The 17,706-nt window shown below is 52.6% G+C and overlaps 1 protein-coding gene across 2 annotated transcripts in view; it reads left to right on the forward strand.

Annotated features, from left to right (window-relative positions):
- The window catches only part of ADAMTSL5 (ADAMTS like 5), a 55,623-nt gene that overhangs the window by 23,092 nt on the left and 14,825 nt on the right, over positions 1-17,706 (forward strand). For both annotated transcript variants that reach the window (XM_066604694.1, XM_066604693.1), the window contains exons 10-11: positions 5,266-5,473; positions 14,677-14,745. In XM_066604694.1, coding sequence (XP_066460791.1) covers positions 5,266-5,473; positions 14,677-14,745 — 277 coding nt within the window. The remainder of the gene's footprint in view (positions 1-5,265; positions 5,474-14,676; positions 14,746-17,706) is intronic.

Raw genomic sequence — 17,706 nt, forward strand, 5'->3', positions numbered from 1 at the left:
TATATCCCATTGCAGTGCCCTGGACAGCAGAGCTAACGTCAGATACAATATAGGTGGGCTTTGGCCCACAGTGCATGCCCCAGTCAGAGTGGTAATATGTACCTTAACAGTAACCGCGTTGGTGGGAATGTGGTGGCGACTCCGGACCTAGTAGCGCGGTTTTATTTAGTTGGTTTTCGGAATGTGGCCAGGATTAAGTGGGCCGTGGCGGGGGGGTGGTGGGGGGGCTCTCTTGTTGTGTCGGTAAAGGTGAAATTCTTGGACTGCCACCAGACGGACCTATGCAAAGGTATTTGCCAAGAATGTTTTCATTGTTGGAGGAGGAGGGGGATGTTTTTGAGGCACTACGTGTCCGTGGTTATATGCACCTTAACAGTAACCGCGTTGGTGGGAAATGGCCTCGCCACCATCATGTCTTTGGGAAGCCTCCGTTTCCACACCCCAGTGACATAGCATTAGCAGCGGTATAGGTAGAGCCCAGAATTAGTAACATTTCAGCGGTAGCATTAGGGACAGGCCCCAGTAACATATCACTAGCAGCATTATAGGGGGAGCACAGTATTAGTTCCATTTCAGTAGTAGTAGCAGTCCAGACAGGCCCCAGTAACAATTCCGAAGCAGCAGTATAGGGGGAGCACAGTATTAGTTCCATTTCAGTAGAAGTAGCAGTCAAGACAGGCCCCAGTAACATATCACTAGCAGCAGTATAGGGGGAGCACAGTATTAGTTCCATTTCAGTAATAGTAGCAGTCAAGACAGGCCCCAGTAACATATCACTAGCAGCAGTATAGGGGGAGCACAGTATTAATTCCATTTCAGTAATAGTAGCAGTCAAGACAGGCCCCAGTAACATATCACTAGCAGCAGTATAGGGGGAGCACAGTATTAGTTCCATTTCAGTAGTAGTAGCAGTCTAGACAGGCCCCAGTAACATATCACTAGCAGCAGTATAGGGGGAGCACAGTATTAGTTCCATTTCAGTAGTAGTAGCAGTCTAGACAGGCCCCAGTAACAATTCCGAAGCAGCAGTATAGGGGGAGCACAGTATCAGTTCCATTTCAGTAGTAGTAGCAGTCAAGACAGGCCACAGGAATATTCCCGTTGCAGCAGTTTAGGGAGATAACAGTCTCTTGCATATTTCAGTAGTTGCAGTATAGACAAGGCCCCAGTTACATTTATGTAGCAAAAGTGTAGGCCAACCCCACACACCTTGTTGTACCATGAGTGCAGGCGAAGCCCATAAAAATTACTAGGATTACACTGTAGGCGAGGGCCCAAAAAAATTGGTGTACCAACAGTACTAATGTACCTCAGAAAAATTGCCCATGCCCAACCAAGAGGGCAGGTGAAACCCATTAATCGCTTTGGTTAATGTGGCTTAATTTGTACCTAGGCCTGTAGGCAGCCCAGTTAAAATAAAAATTGGTTCAGGTGCCAGTTTCAACGCTTTAATGAGAATTGAAACGAATAAACATTGTTTACTAAAGTCGTATGACTGAGCCTTGTGGGCCTAAGAAAAATTGCCAGTTCGGCGTGATTTACGTGAGGTTTCAGGAGGAGGAGCAGGAGGAGGAGGATGAATATAATACGCAGATTGATGAAGCTAAAAGGTCCCCGTTTTTGATGGTGATAGAGAACGATGCTTCCATCCGCGGGTGCAGCCTACGTATTGTTTAGGTACCGCTGCTGTCCGCTGGTGGAGAAGAGAAGTCTGGGGAAATCCAGGCTTTGTTCATCTTGATGAGTGTTAGCCTGTCGGCACTGTCAGTTGACAGGCGGGTACGCTTATCCGTGATGGTTCCCCCAGCCGCACTAAACACCCTCTCCGACAAGACGCTAGCCGCAGGACAAGCAAGCACCTCCAGGGCATACAGCGTGAGTTCAGGCCACGTGTCCAGCTTCGACACCCAGTAGTTGTACGGGGCAGAGGCGTCACGGAGGACGGTCGTGCGATCGGCTACGTACTCCCTCACCATCCTTTTACAGTGCTCCCGCCGACTCAGCCTTGACTGGGGAGCGGTGACACAGTCTTACTGGGGAGCCATAAAGCTGGCAAAGGCCTTGGAGAGTGTTCCCCTGCCTGCGCTGTACATGCTGCCTGATCTCCGCGCCTCCCCTGATACCTGGCCTTCGGAACTGCGCCTTCTGCCACTAGCGCTGTCGGATGGGAATTTTACCATCAGTTTGTCTGCCAGGGTCCTATGGTATAGCATCACTCTCGAACCCCTTTTCTCTTCGGGTATGAGAGTGGAAAGGTTGTCCTTATACCGTGGGTCGAGCAGTGTGTACACCCAGTAATCCGTAGTGGCCAGAATGCACGTAACGCGATGGTCACGAGAAAGACATCCTAACATGAAGTCCGCCATGTGTGCCAGGGTACCTGTATGCAACACATGGCTGTCCTCACTAGGAAGATCACTTTCAGGATCCTCCTCCTCCTCCTTCTCCTCCTTCTCCTCCTCAGGCCATACACGCTGAAAGGATGACAGGCAAGCAGCATGGGTACCCTCAGCAGTGGGCCAAGTTGTCTCTTCCCCCTCCTCCTCATGCTCCTCCCCCTCCCCCTCCTCCTCCTCAACACGCTGAGATATAGACATGAGGGTGCTCTGACTATCCAGTGACATACTGTCTTTCCCCGCCTCCGTTTCCGAGCGCAAAGCGTCTGCCTTTATGCTTTGCAGGGAACTTCTCAAGAGGCATAGCAGAGGAATGGTGACGCTAATGATTGCAGCATCGCCGCTCACCATCTGGGTAGACTCCTCAAAGTTTCCAAGGACCTGGCAGATGTCTGCCAACCTGGACCAATCTTCTGTAAAGAATTGAGGAGGCTGACTCCCACTACACCGTCCATGTTGGAGTTGGTATTCTACTATAGCTCTATGCTGCTCATAGAGCCTGGCCAATCGGTAACATTAATTGGGACAACATCCTCAAAAATATCAGTACAGAGGACAAAGGGGAGGAGTTTAAAAGGATCCTAATCACCTCATGTGAGCAGTTCATTCCCTTTAAAAATAAAAGAACTTCAAGTAAAAGGAAACCATTGTGGCTCAACAAGACGGTAAGAGGGGCAATAAATGAAAAAAAGAAAGCGTTCATACTACTAAAGCAAGAAGGCAGCGAAGAAGCGCTAAAATCATACAGGGGAAAAAAAACAAAATATACGAAGAAAAGATCAAAATTGGCAAGAAGGCGGCAGAAAGGCTGATCGCCAAAGAGAGCTAAAACAACCCAAAACTATTTTTCAGCTATATTAACAGCAAAAGGATTTGCAGGGAGAGTGCTGGCCCTTTAACAAATAATGCAGGGGAAATCATTGAAGACGATGAGGGGGGAAGGCAGATCTATTAAATAGTTTCTTTTCAAGTGTATTCACAAACGAAAAGGAAATGCCACACGAGATGCAGGGGAATAAAATGAACCCCTCACAAAATATGTCATATGTAACGCAAGAGGAAGTGCGAAACCGATTAAAGAAGATTAAAATCGATAAATCGCCAGGCCCAGATGGAATACACCCAAGGATACTAAGGGAACTAAGTGATGAGATAGCTAGGCCGCTATATCTAATATTTCTAGACACTATCAAGACCGGTGTTGTACCATTGGATTGGCGCATTGCCAACGTCGTTCCAATTTACAAAAAGGGGACCAAAAGTGAGCCTGGTAACTACAGGCCAGTAAGTCTCACTTCAGTAACGGGAAAAATTTTCGAGGGGATTCTGAGAGACGCCATTGATGAGTACCTCAAGGAGAACAAGGGAATAACTCCTCACCAGCATGGATTCATGAAGGGTCGATCATGTCAGACCAATCTAATCAGTTTCTACGATGAAGTAAGCTCTAAGCTGGACCTGGGAGAATCTATTGATCTCGTATATCTGGACTTCTCTAAAGCATTTGACACCGTGCCTCATAATAAGCTAATATACAAAATGAGACAGCTCGGATTGGGTGAAAACGTGTGTAATTGGGTAAAGAATTGGCTCAATGATAGAAAACAGAGGGTGGTAATAAATGGCTCATACTCTGATTTGGGCCACCGTTGCTAGTGGGGGGCCTCAGGGTTTAGTATTAGGCCCCATTCTGTTCAATATATTTATCAACAACCTGATAGAGGGGCTAAACAGTAAAATATCAATATCTGCAGACGATACAAAATTATACAATATAATTAATGCAACGGAGGACAATGTGCGGCTACAAACGGACCGAGATAAGCCAGGGGCTTGGGAGAAAAATGGCAAATGAAGTTCAATGTTGATAAATGTAAGGTTATGCACATGGGCAGGAGAAACGGATGTCACCAATATACACTAAATGGGGTTCTGCTAGGGAAAAGTGACATGGAAAAAGACCTGGGGTACTAGTGGATTGTAGACTAAACTGGAGTAACCAATGCCAGTCAGCTGCTGCAAAGGCAAATAAAGTCTTGGGGTGCATTAAAAGACATATAGGGGCGAGGGATGAGAACATTACCCTCCCACTATATAAGGCACTTGTCAGGCCTCACATGGAATACTGCGCACAGTTCTGGTCACCGGTGCTCAGGAAAGATGTTACAGTGCTGGAGGGGGTTCAAAGAAGGGCAACTAAACTAATAAACGGAATGACGGGACTGGAATACCCAGAGAGGCACCAAAACTGTGATTATTCACCCCGGAATAAAGACGGCTAAGGGGCGACCAAATAACTATATATAAATACATGAGGGGACAATACAAGGATCTCTCCCATGATATGTTTATACCCAGGACTGCGACGGTAACAAGAGGACATCTGCTACGATTAGAGGAAAGTAGGTTTCATCACCAACATAGAAAGGGGTTCTTTAATGTAAGAGCAGTGAGACTGTGGAACTCTCTGCCTGAGGACGTGGTGATGGCAGGATCCATAGAGGAGTTTAAAAGGAGACTTGATGTTTTTCTGCAGGGGAAGGATATTACAGGATATAAATGTTAGGTCAATTGTTAATCCGGGTATACAGGCAGGTAGGAACTATTAGGGGTTGATCCAGGGAACAGTCTGATTGCCATTAGGGAGTCGGGAAGGAATTTTTCCCCTAAAAGGGCTAATTGGCTCCTGCTCTTGGGGTTTTTTGCCTTCTTCTGGATCAACAACACAGGAGGCTAGACAGGCTGGACTAGATGGACATTGTCTTCATTCGGCCTTACGAACTATGTCACTATGTCACTATGTTACTACAACAATCTGTGGGCCGGTCATTCACATTTGTTGATAACTTACCTTATTATACCCCTATAGGTTGTCTTTCAGGAACAGAACCCCGGCATTGAATATGAATACTGGCTGCCCAAGGACAGCTACTACAACATGCAGAGGGATTCACAAGCTACACATCAGACAGCCGATTTTAGAGTGCAGGCGACGGGTCAGCCACCCACATCCGGTAGTGCAGGAGGCACGGCCGAGGAGGAGGAGAAGAGAACTAACCATTCTAGAGCCGAAGCAGGTATGTCCCTGAGATGTCACTGCCTGCTGCTCATGTCCATTACTGCATTGCCATTATTGCTTCAGATGTAACATTAAAGCAAAAGGGGGTTTCAGGGACGTTCTGCAGCGGTCTAATCTACTTTGGAGTGAATTTAGTCCCACATGTTGGCACATGCCATGCTTGCCACCTTTGAAGAGAATGGTTGAGACTTGCAGGAGGAGGACGGTTTTACTACCCATCATGTTAGAAACTGACAATCAAAGGAACTTGCTCCTATATGAAATAGTAGGCAAATATGATTCAGTAAGGCCCCATTGACTTCTGCAGTGTTACAGCTCCATACAACTCAGAGGTTACACAGAGCCAGTCAGTTGGGTGCATAAACCAGCAACGAGAAAGAAATAACCTTTACAGGAAAGACCCCCAATGTGCGAGTTACTGTACAACATCTCTGCCTGCGCTATGTTTAATATAGAACAACATTAAACTCCCCCAACTCAGAGGAAGGCGCCTGCTGCCCCAAATGGCATGAAATTCCAATAACGGCCAATTCAAACGATGCGACCGCCATTTAGGAAAAAGAATTTAGGTAAAAAGTTGCCAATACGTGGCGCTGTAGGTATGCAAACCATGCTACAAATGTTCGCCTAGTTCCCCTTGATTTTCTACAACTCTCTGAATTTATAAAACCCTGTTTTCCCCCACTGAACGCAGTGAGTCAGTACAACATGCTGATGAATGTCCTCAGACCGGACACTGATACAGGTCTGTCACTGTAGACCGGCTCTGCCACAGCGCCACCTATCGGGAACTTTTTAAACTTTTTTTTTTATTCATAAATGGCGAATGAATCGCCTGAAGTGGACGTTGTCTTATTTGGAGCAGCAGAGCGCCCTCCAGAGTCCTCTGAGTTGGTTTAATTTCACTAACCCTTATTTTAAGACACCATTAATTCCAGAGCTCTATACAAATGAAAACGGCTTTCAGTGCGTTACATATAAAACAGTAACCATATACCTGAACAAAATGAGGTGCAAACTGGTAGAGAGGGAGGGTGCAACCTTCCTGCGAGGGCTTATATCCAGAAGAGAAGGGCGAAGGAGGCAGTAGGCGGGGTAGAAGGTGCTCATGTTGTGGGGGTAGCAGAGTTACCTTTGGTTGTAGACCTTTCTGAAGTGGTTGGTTGGTTTTTAGGTTCCCAGGTGGTGGAGAGTCTGATGTGTTCGGGCTAGGGAGTTCCAAAGTATAGGAGATGCATGGGAGAAATCTTGGGGATGAATATGTGAGGAACAAATTAGAGGAGAACAGAGAAGGAAGGTAAGTGGAGAACCAGGGATTACATGTGAGGAGGTAGGTAGGTGGAGAATCGGGGATTCCATGTGAGGAGGTAGGTAGGTGGAGAACCGGGGATTACATTTGAGGAGGTAGGTAGGTGGAGAACCGGGGATTACATTTGAGGAGGTAGGTAGGTGGAGAATTGGGGATTACATGAGAGGAGGTCTCAGGAGACTAGGGCAGATGTATGGAGAGAACAAGTTGTGGACAGCCTTGTATGTCATTGATAATATTTTTAATTGGATTCTCTGGACAATGCGCAACCAGTGTAGGGATTAGGATAGGGGAGAGAGAGCAGGGAATAGCGAGGAGAGAGGTGAATTAGTCAGAGAGCAGAATTCAGAATGGACTGGAGAGATTTAAGGGTGCTGGGTGGAAAGCTGCAGACGGGAAGGAGCAGTAATCCAGCAGAAGATGATGAGGGCATAAACTAACATTTTTGTTGACTGGAGGTCAAGGAGAAATCATGTAAGATGTTTTTGAGATTTGTGTTAGAGGTGGCGAGGACTTGTATGTGTGGTTGACATGAGAGGGTGGAGTCAAATGTTACATCGAGTCAGTGGACTTGTGGGACTGGGGAAGGTATAGAGCTACTGGGGTGTTGAGTGAGATGGAGGAAAGATGATGGGTTCAGTTCCTCCATGTTGAGTTTTAGAAAGTGGGAAGAGAAGGAGGATGATGTGGTTGATAGATACTCTGGAATTCTGGATAGTTGAGAGGTAACATCTGTGCCTAGATTTGGGTGTCACCAATGTAAAGGTGGTACTGAAAGCTGTTAGATCCTATGAACTGCCCTAGGCCAAAGGTGTACGTGAAGAAGAGTAGGAATCCTAGGACAGGGTCTTGAGGGACACCAACAGAGAGAAGGCAAGGTTAGGATGTGGTGTGTGACTTGGAGATACTAAATACACAGTCAGCGAGGTGTGAGGAGATCCAGGAGAGGGCCAAGTCTATGATGTCAAGAGTGGAGGAACTGTAACATGAAGGATTGGTTATATGTGTCACAGACAGAGATCAGGTCTAGAAGGAGCATTAAAGGAGATGTCTCGAGGAAGCAGTGAATTTTTTTTTTTGCCCAGTCCCCCTAATTAAGCATACATTACTAATTACCCCTGTAAATGACTTTTCTAGCTGGTTTCTACTTACAGTTCCAGCGTTTCAGCAACTTATAAAAATTTCCCCAAGATGGCCGCCAGCTCTTTTCCCTTCGCTTGCTGTAGCCCGACGTGCGCGCTCCCGAGACGCTACCAGCTGTGTCTCCCTGACAACCAGACGCCCCGCAGCCGCCGACCGGACCCCTGGATTCAACGCGGCCGACCACGGCACACAGTCACCCACCGCCAGGCAGCAGGTAACCGGCGCAGCCCCCCCGGCCCAGCGGCAGCCCCCCCGGCCCAGCGGCAGCCCCCCCCGGCCCAGCGACAGCCCCCCCGGCCCAGCGACAGCCCCCCCGGCCCAGCGACAGCCCCCCCGGCCCAGCGACAGCCCCCCCCCGGCCCAGCGACAGTTCCCTCGGCCCAGCGACAGTTCCCCCGGCCCAGCGACAGTTCCCCCGGCCCAGCGACAGTTCCCCCGGCCCAGCGACAGTTCCCCCGGCCCAGCGACAGTTCCCCCGGCCCAGCGACAGTTCCCCCGGCCCAGCGACAGTTCCCCCGGCCCAGCGACAGTTCCCCCGGCCCAGCGACAGTTCCCCCGGCCCAGCGACAGTTCCCCCGGCCCAGCGACAGTTCCCCCGGCCCAGCGACAGTTCCCCCGGCCCAGCGACAGTTCCCCCGGCCCAGCGACAGTTCCCCCGGCCCAGCGACAGTTCCCCCGGCCCAGCGACAGTTCCCCCGGCCCAGCGACAGCCCCCCCTGGCCCAGCGACAGTTCCCCCGGCCCAGCAACAGCCCCCCCCGGCCCAGCGACAGCCCCCCCCGGCCCAGCGACAGCCCCCCCGGCCCAGCGACAGTTCCCCCGGCCCAGCGACAGTTCCCCCGGCCCAGCGACAGTTCCCCCGGCCCAGCGACAGTTCCCCCGGCCCAGCGACAGTTCCCTCGGCCCAGCGACAGTTCCCCCGGCCCAGCGACAGTTCCCCCGGCCCAGCGACAGTTCCCCCGGCCCAGCGACAGTTCCCCCGGCCCAGCGACAGTTCCCCCGGCCCAGCGACAGTTCCCCCGGCCCAGCGACAGTTCCCCCGGCCCAGCGACAGTTCCCCCGGCCCAGCGACAGTTCCCCCGGCCCAGCGACAGTTCCCCCGGCCCAGCGACAGTTCCCCCGGCCCAGCGACAGTTCCCCCGGCCCAGCGACAGTTCCCCCGGCCCAGCGACAGTTCCCCCGGCCCAGCGACAGCCCCCCCTGGCCCAGCGACAGTTCCCCCGGCCCAGCGACAGCCCCCCCCGGCCCAGCAACAGCCCCCCCCGGCCCAGCAACAGCCCCCCCCGGCCCAGCGACAGCCCCCCCGGCCCAGCGACAGTTCCCCCGGCCCAGCGACAGCCCCCCCGGCCCAGCGACAGCCCCCCCGGCCCAGCGACAGCCCCCCCCCGGCCCAGCGACAGTTCCCTCGGCCCAGCGACAGTTCCCCCGGCCCAGCGACAGTTCCCCCGGCCCAGCGACAGTTCCCCCGGCCCAGCGACAGTTCCCCCGGCCCAGCGACAGTTCCCCCGGCCCAGCGACAGTTCCCCCGGCCCAGCGACAGCCCCCCCGGCCCAGCGACAGCCCCCCCGGCCCAGCGACAGCCCCCCCCCCGGCCCAGCGACAGTTCCCTCGGCCCAGCGACAGTTCCCTCGGCCCAGCGACAGTTCCCCCGGCCCAGCGACAGTTCCCCCGGCCCAGCGACAGTTCCCCCGGCCCAGCGACAGTTCCCCCGGCCCAGCGACAGTTCCCCCGGCCCAGCGACAGTTCCCCCGGCCCAGCGACAGTTCCCCCGGCCCAGCGACAGCCCCCCCTGGCCCAGCGACAGTTCCCCCGGCCCAGCGACAGCCCCCCCCGGCCCAGCGACAGCCCCCCCCGGCCCAGCGACAGCCCCCCCCGGCCCAGCGACAGTTCCCCCGGCCCAGCGACAGCCCCCCCCGGCCCAGCGACAGCCCCCCCGGCCCAGCGACAGTTCCCCCGGCCCAGCGACAGTTCCCCCGGCCCAGCGACAGTTCCCCCGGCCCAGCGACAGTTCCCCCGGCCCAGCGACAGTTCCCTCGGCCCAGCGACAGTTCCCCCGGCCCAGCGACAGTTCCCCCGGCCCAGCGACAGTTCCCCCGGCCCAGCGACAGTTCCCCCGGCCCAGCGACAGTTCCCCCGGCCCAGCGACAGTTCCCCCGGCCCAGCGACAGTTCCCCCGGCCCAGCGACAGTTCCCCCGGCCCAGCGACAGTTCCCCCGGCCCAGCGACAGTTCCCCCGGCCCAGCGACAGTTCCCCCGGCCCAGCGACAGTTCCCCCGGCCCAGCGACAGTTCCCCCGGCCCAGCGACAGTTCCCCCGGCCCAGCGACAGTTCCCCCGGCCCAGCGACAGTTCCCCCGGCCCAGCGACAGCCCCCCCTGGCCCAGCAACAGCCCCCCCCGGCCCAGCAACAGCCCCCCCCGGCCCAGCGACAGCCCCCCCGGCCCAGCGACAGTTCTCCCGGCCCAGCGACAGCCCCCCCGGCCCAGCGACAGCCCCCCCGGCCCAGCGACAGCCCCCCCCCGGCCCAGCGACAGTTCCCTCGGCCCAGCGACAGTTCCCCCGGCCCAGCGACAGTTCCCCCGGCCCAGCGACAGTTCCCCCGGCCCAGCGACAGTTCCCCCGGCCCAGCGACAGTTCCCCCGGCCCAGCGACAGTTCCCCCGGCCCAGCGACAGTTCCCCCGGCCCAGCGACAGTTCCCCCGGCCCAGCGACAGTTCCCCCGGCCCAGCGACAGTTCCCCCGGCCCAGCGACAGCCCCCCCGGCCCAGCGACAGCCCCCCCCCCGGCCCAGCGACAGTTCCCTCGGCCCAGCGACAGTTCCCTCGGCCCAGCGACAGTTCCCCCGGCCCAGCGACAGTTCCCCCGGCCCAGCGACAGTTCCCCCGGCCCAGCGACAGTTCCCCCGGCCCAGCGACAGTTCCCCCGGCCCAGCGACAGTTCCCCCGGCCCAGCGACAGTTCCCCCGGCCCAGCGACAGTTCCCCCGGCCCAGCGACAGCCCCCCCTGGCCCAGCGACAGTTCCCCCGGCCCAGCGACAGCCCCCCCCGGCCCAGCGACAGCCCCCCCCGGCCCAGCGACAGCCCCCCCCGGCCCAGCGACAGTTCCCCCGGCCCAACGACAGTTCCCCCGGCCCAACGACAGTTCCCCCGGCCCAGCGACAGTTCCCCCGGCCCAGCGACAGTTCCCCCGGCCCAGCGACAGTTCCCCCGGCCCAGCGACAGTTCCCCCGGCCCAGCGACAGTTCCCCCGGCCCAGCGACAGTTCCCCCGGCCCAGCGACAGTTCCCCCGGCCCAGCGACAGTTCCCCCGGCCCATCACTTACCTGGGCGGCTTCTCGGCTTCTCGGCTGGGCTGCTGGGCTGGGCGGCTCTGCACCTTCCTCTAACAGAGGATGGTACAGAATGGCCGCTCCAGCGCGCTCCCGAGCAGTGACAGCTCATCTGCGCATGTGCAGAAGAGCTGTAGCGGGGAGCACACTGAAGCGGCTCGTGCTGAAAGGAGAAGACTGGACTGCGCAAGCGCGTCTAAAAAAGCAAGCTGCCAGCGAATTTAGACGGAACCATGGAGACGAGGACGCTAGCAAAGGAGCAGGTAAGTGAATAACTTCTGTATGGCTCATAATTAATGCACGATGTATATTACAAAGTGCATTAATATGGCCATACAGAAGTGTATAACCCCACTTGCTGCCGCGAGACAACCCCTTTAAGTAATGTTTAGAAGCTTTTGCAGTTGGCAGTTCATTGGTGACTTTGGCACGGGCTGTTTCAGTAGAGGTGAGGTTGTAAAACAAATTGCAAGTTGGTCTAATAGTGAGTTGAAGGAGAGATGAGAGGATATGCTATTCCAGGAGCTTTGACGCAAATAGGAGAAGTGAGGTGGGCGGTGGCTGAGCAGAGAGGATAGTCAAGGGATGGCTTCTAAAGGATAGAAGTGATGGCTGCATGTTTAAAGGGCAAAGGGCAGACACTGGTAGTCAGTGAAAGGCTTAGAAGGTGCGTTAGAACAGGGAGGAACACATTGGTATGGTTGGGGTTGAGTTGAGATGGGATAGGGTCAAATGCACAGTAGATAGAAACAGGTTAACTAATCTGTGGCTTACTATTTAATATTTCATGGCTCTTGGAGGCATCATAAATCATGTAAAGGCATTGTCAGATTTGGACCATCTAATTTAGTAATGAGAAGATGATTACAGGATATCCCAATGTTGGGGCCAACTATAGACTTTGGGAAACCCAACAGCAAGTGATACCACAGAAGAAAAAGATGATATTGTGGCCACTGAAGGCAACGGGATGCCCTTGTAAAGCAATGATGTGCCAAATCCCTCTGTGTTCTGGTTATTTGATGAGGATCCTAAACAGAGGCCCTCCCATTATCCCAGTATTCATAAATAAGGCATTTAAAAATGGGTTTTATAAACCCGACCACAGCATTAAAAAAGACTCAAGATAGCTACACATCAGCTATTCCAAAATGCTATCTCTTTTTAGAACTGCTGTAATCCAGTAAGTACCAGTATATACCCATGTAATACAGAATATCTATGCAGAAAGTTTGTTTGCTTCTTTCCTTCTTGAGCATCTGTGCTTGCTGAAAGAATTTCCTCCCTGCATCTTATGGGAATTCCATTTATTGAATTCCATTTCCTATTGACTATTGTAACTTGTACAAACTTTACTAAATAATGATATATCTCAGCCGGCGCTCCATGCCAGACTCGGCGGGGGAGAGCAGGGAGGAACGGAGGGGAGATCTCTCTCTCCCTCTCTCCCCCCCGCCCCCCCCTGCTCACTCCCGCAACTCACCTGTCACCGGCTCCCGAATCTTTAGAGACGAGCGGGGAGATACTCGGCTAAGGCACTACTCGCTCGAGTAATGTGCCTTAGCGAGTATACTCGCTCATTTCTAGTCACAGACTCTTGAAATGTATCTTTAAGTTTTTTTTTCTCTATAAAGAAGTTTATAGGAAAACGCCTGAAAAAAAAAAAGCCATACCTAAAACGCGCTAAGTTTAAAAAACACAAATTGACCCATAATAGCATCAAAAGTGAGAAAAAAAAGCTGCACAAAAAATGCAGTACTGCTACTCCATACAGATGCAACCGGTTAAAAACAAATCTATTAAGCGGGTGTCATGATAGTCTGTGGGTGATGGATGCTACCGTCCATCATTCATTTAACCCCTTACTGACGGAGCTTATTTGCTTTTTTCCCATTTTCATTTTTTCCTCCCACCTTTTAAAAACTCGTAACTCCTTTACTTATCCATCGACGTCGCTGTATGAGGGCTTGTTTTTTGCAGGACAAGTTGTATTTTTGAATGGTACTATTTAATGTACCATATACTGTACTGAAAAACTTGTAAAAAATTCTAAGTGGGGAGAAATTGAAAAAAAAACAACATTTCGCCATCTTTCAGTGCTTCTTGTTTCTACGGCGCACAAACTGCAACAAAAATGACCTGATAACTTTATTCTATGGGTCAGTGCGATTTACTACAATACCAAACTTGTATTGGTTTTTTTTGCTGTACTACTTGTATTTTTTTTCAAAGATATTTAATTTTTTTAAATTATTTTCTGCGCACAATAACTTTTTTATTTTTTTGTCGACATAGTTATATGGGGGCTCATTTTGTGCAGTACATTCTGGCATTTCCGTTGGTACCATTTTTGTATACAAATGACTTTTTGATCACTTTTTATTACATTTTTTCTTGCAGACAGGGTGACCCAAAAAGCGCATTTCTGGCGTTCCTTTTTTTTTTTTCGGATGACGTTCCCCGTGCGGGGTAAATAATGCATTACTTTGCTAGATTGGACTTTTACGGACGCGGTGATACCAAATTTGTATTTTTGCTTTATTATTTAGATTCTTTTATTGCAAATATGGCAAAAGGGTTTTTTTTTTTTTTTTTAACCTTTATTACTTTTTTTTAAATAATTAGTAAAAATTTTTTTTTACACTTTCTTTCAGTCCCCAGGGGCGACCACAACCAGCGATGCTTTGATCGCTCCTGCAGTATGACGTAATGCTATAGCATTATGTCATACTGCTGTTTGACAGGCAAGCTATCAAGCCACCCCACGGGGATGGCTTGATAGGCAGTCTCCTAAGGCAGCCCTGGGGCCTTTCAGAAGGCCCCCAGCTGCCATGACAACTGCACGGCTCCCCTGATCTCACTGGACACCCGAACATTGTTCGGGGCATTTAAATGCTACTGAAAGAATTGACAGCGGCATTTAAAAGGTTAATAACTGCGATCAACCGCGCAGCTGATTGCAGCTATTGCCCATGGGTGTCAACTGTAATAAACAGCTGACACCTGTGTTGTATGGAGGGACATAGCGGCGCCATGTCCCTCCATACACGTCCTGCAATGGCAGGACGTAAAAAAAAAACACTTTTGGGCCGTCACTAAGGGGTTAACGGATATCTTGCAAACTTTTCAAGAGCTTTTTATGATGTGTTGCTTAAACGGATACCATTATAGCCTATGGGTGATGGATGCCAAAGGGTGACCGCCATCACCCACAGGCTAGAATGGCATCCATTGAACAGATACGTTTTTTACAGGAGGCCATTACGCCCTATAGGTGATGGACGCCGCTGTTAGGCATCCGTTACCCATAAATCCGGAGGTTTTAATTGAAGCCATTAATGTTGTGTGAAGTTCTTCCTGAATGTTCAGTTTCCTCATAATATCATTGTTATGGACTTTTCCCATTTCTCTTTCACGGATGAGGCTGCCAGCAGTGCCCGCGGCTCCGGGGCCGATCCCAGAGGAGGAGGCATTACTGTCAGAGTGATTTTGGTAAGCCTGAGATTTGGTCTGTAAACTGTTGTTGTCATATCTAATCTGATGATCAGCTGCGACCCTGACCAGCCAGAAGTTATGTGGACGACTAATGGTAGTCGGTCTTATTCACACATACGTGTAGCTTGTCCGTGTTTGCAACCGACTGCAGACGGACCGGACATGAACCTATTCACTTTAATGGGTTTTTTCGGACCTGCAGTCCATGCCAAAAAAATCCCAGTATGTACTATTTTCATCCATATTACGGACAAGAATAGGACATGCACTGTCCAATACCCGGAGGGTTCAGTTGTGTATAGGAATCTCAGGTACAACTCCCTCATGCATGTGGGAATTATCCCTGAATCTTAACCCCCTTAAGAACCAGGCATGGTAAATTTATGGGCTTTAACCCTGGCCAATAGCAGAAGTTCGGCACGGGATCATAGCTAATGCATGTTGGGTCTCTGGATGTTAGTCACAGCCGAGGACCCAGAGGAGGAGGTAGGAGAAGTTTTTAACCACTTTTGCCTTCTCCTTTCATGGGTACATAGCGCTCAATAAGCACTATGTAGTGCACAGAGAGGGCGGAAGTATAACTTCCACTGTGTGATCCAGCGATCGCGTAACCGCCATGTGCCCTCTGCACAGCAAGGCTGGAGGATCCTAGCAGACCCTGATCAGCTCTGTTAGTGACTGTTGTCTCTACAGGGGGATGTTTTTCCCTGTAACTGGGGCTCCTATGGATTGCCCAGTTACAGTGGAAAAGTATGAAATAATTTAACAAAAAATGACAATGTCATGGAGGACAAAGATGTTAAAAAAAAATTACAGAATAAAATAAAAATATATACATAAAACAGAGAACGACTCATTGCTGACGCCAACCAAAACCACATGCGCCCTGTATTCCCAAACTATAGAAATTATATATCAAAACGTCCGAAACAAAATGAGGGATCCATTTCTATACTTTATTTTAGTGTAAATATACTAATTTTAAAAACAAACAACCATAAATGTGAAAAAAAGCATTTTTTTAAAGCTTTTAACCCCATAAAGACTGGAGAAAAAGTCAGTGAAAAAAGATAAAACAGCCCAAGATGTCAAGGGAAAAAATGCAGCAAAATAAGGAATTTAGGTGTACAATAGATGGAGGCATTGGAGTAAGACCCGACTTTTTTTCACGTGAATTGTGTCACTGGATTTCACACTATGGCTGGGATTACACCGGGCGGATTTGCCGCGGAAATTCCGTGCGGAATTTTGCCGCGGCAAATCCACATGCGGCCGCTAATCCAGGGATTAGCCAGCCATGTGGACGAGATTTCTCAGAAATATCGTTCACACGGGACAGCAAATCCACTGCGGCTAAGCCGGCAGAAGCCGCTGCGGCGCGGATTTGCCGGCCGCAGCATGGTCTTTTTTTTTTTCCCGCTGCGGCCGCGCTCTTCTGTATGTGAGCGCTGGCCGCAGCGGAAGAGCGAGCGGCCGGGCCGCTTCAAAGCCGCCGTGGGTTCTGCAGCGGCGGTTCTCCCGGCGGAAATCTTGTGGTTTTTCGCTGCGGCCAAACTGCTATTTCTCGTCCGTATCATTGGGGGCCACAGCCTAGACCATGGGATATAGCCACTGCCCTAGGAGGCGACACTAAGCAAAAAAGTGTTAGCTCCTCCCCACCTGGCTATATCCCCCCTGCAGGCACTCAGCTAATTAGTCTTTAGCTTAGTGTCTGCTAGGAGGCAGACGTGGCTAGTCACGGGAATCCGGGGAGTCGGGGCTTTTCCCTGGCTCTACTGGCCTCCCGGGGGAGACGCAGGCAGGGGGTGTCTCCACCACTACTGCGGCGTCTCACCCAGCGAAGAAAAAGGGGCCCGACCATGCAATGCGCATCTGAGTCGGTTACCCGCCAGCCATGGGGCTCCCCCTCCCTGGAGTAGCGCACTGTCTGACGGTGACGCATAGGGGGCAGCACTGCTGGAACGGTCGACGCACGGACAGGCTGTGGCTCCCGGGCAGACGCCCCATTGGGACTTCACACTGACAGCGGCGGCGGCAACATTCCGTTTGGGGACTCCATACTGGCGGCGGCAGCGGACGCAGGGTACCTTATGGAGCTTCAGGATGGCAGCGGCAGTAGCAGCGGCAGCTCTCCTGAGCAGGGATAGAAGCGAGGCATGTTGCAGGACGCCAGGGCGCCGGCCGGCAGGCCACTTCTGGGCGCGGCGCTCCGGGGGGCGGAGCGCCGTCATCACGGCTGGAAACGTCACTTCCGGGTCGCGGGCGCGCTTCCGGGGCAGGCCACGCCCCCTCCGACCGCGGCAAGTTTAAAAGGGGCAGCCAGACGGAGGACTGACCGCTCTCAGCAGCTGACACCTCGTTCTGTCTGCACTTCGGAGCCCAGCACTGCGCAGCTCTCTGAGCATACAGCAGCACAGCAGCACATCCGTCCAGCCATTCAGCCCTGCAATTCCTTTCTGCTACGGAGAAAGCACCCGGACAGCAGCAGCACCTCCTGTCTCTGGCACCAGCAGCTGTAACAACGCCGCAGCAGTCCCTGCCACAGCACCTGCCGGGTCACCAACGCTGCGAGATCGTGTGGTGGACCCGCGTCGACTCCCGACAGCATCCAAGCGTCAGGACCAGAGGCTCCAGCTGGACCGGGGGAACCGCGGAAACAGCTGCTAGACCGGGTAAGCCCTGCCCAAGGCAGCACTTCGCGGTGTTCTCCCCTCGCCCTCCCCGTCCCCCCTGCAGGCATTCCTGTAATGGTACGTAGCTTACCCGCTACCTGGAAGTTGTTTTCTTTTGCCATGTCTGACCCTAGATCAGAGGGTTCCAGCCCGGCCAAGGGGAGGGTGAAGCATTACGCTTGCACTACCTGCAGCGTTAAGTTTGCTTGCGGTCAAGTCGACCCCCGCTGCGCTAGATGTGCCGTGGCGCGCGCAGCTCCAGGGACCCCGGTGCCCCCCGCCGCCC

This window comes from Eleutherodactylus coqui, chromosome 5 (genome assembly GCF_035609145.1).
Source record: "Eleutherodactylus coqui strain aEleCoq1 chromosome 5, aEleCoq1.hap1, whole genome shotgun sequence".
Classification (NCBI taxonomy): domain Eukaryota; kingdom Metazoa; phylum Chordata; class Amphibia; order Anura; family Eleutherodactylidae; genus Eleutherodactylus; species Eleutherodactylus coqui.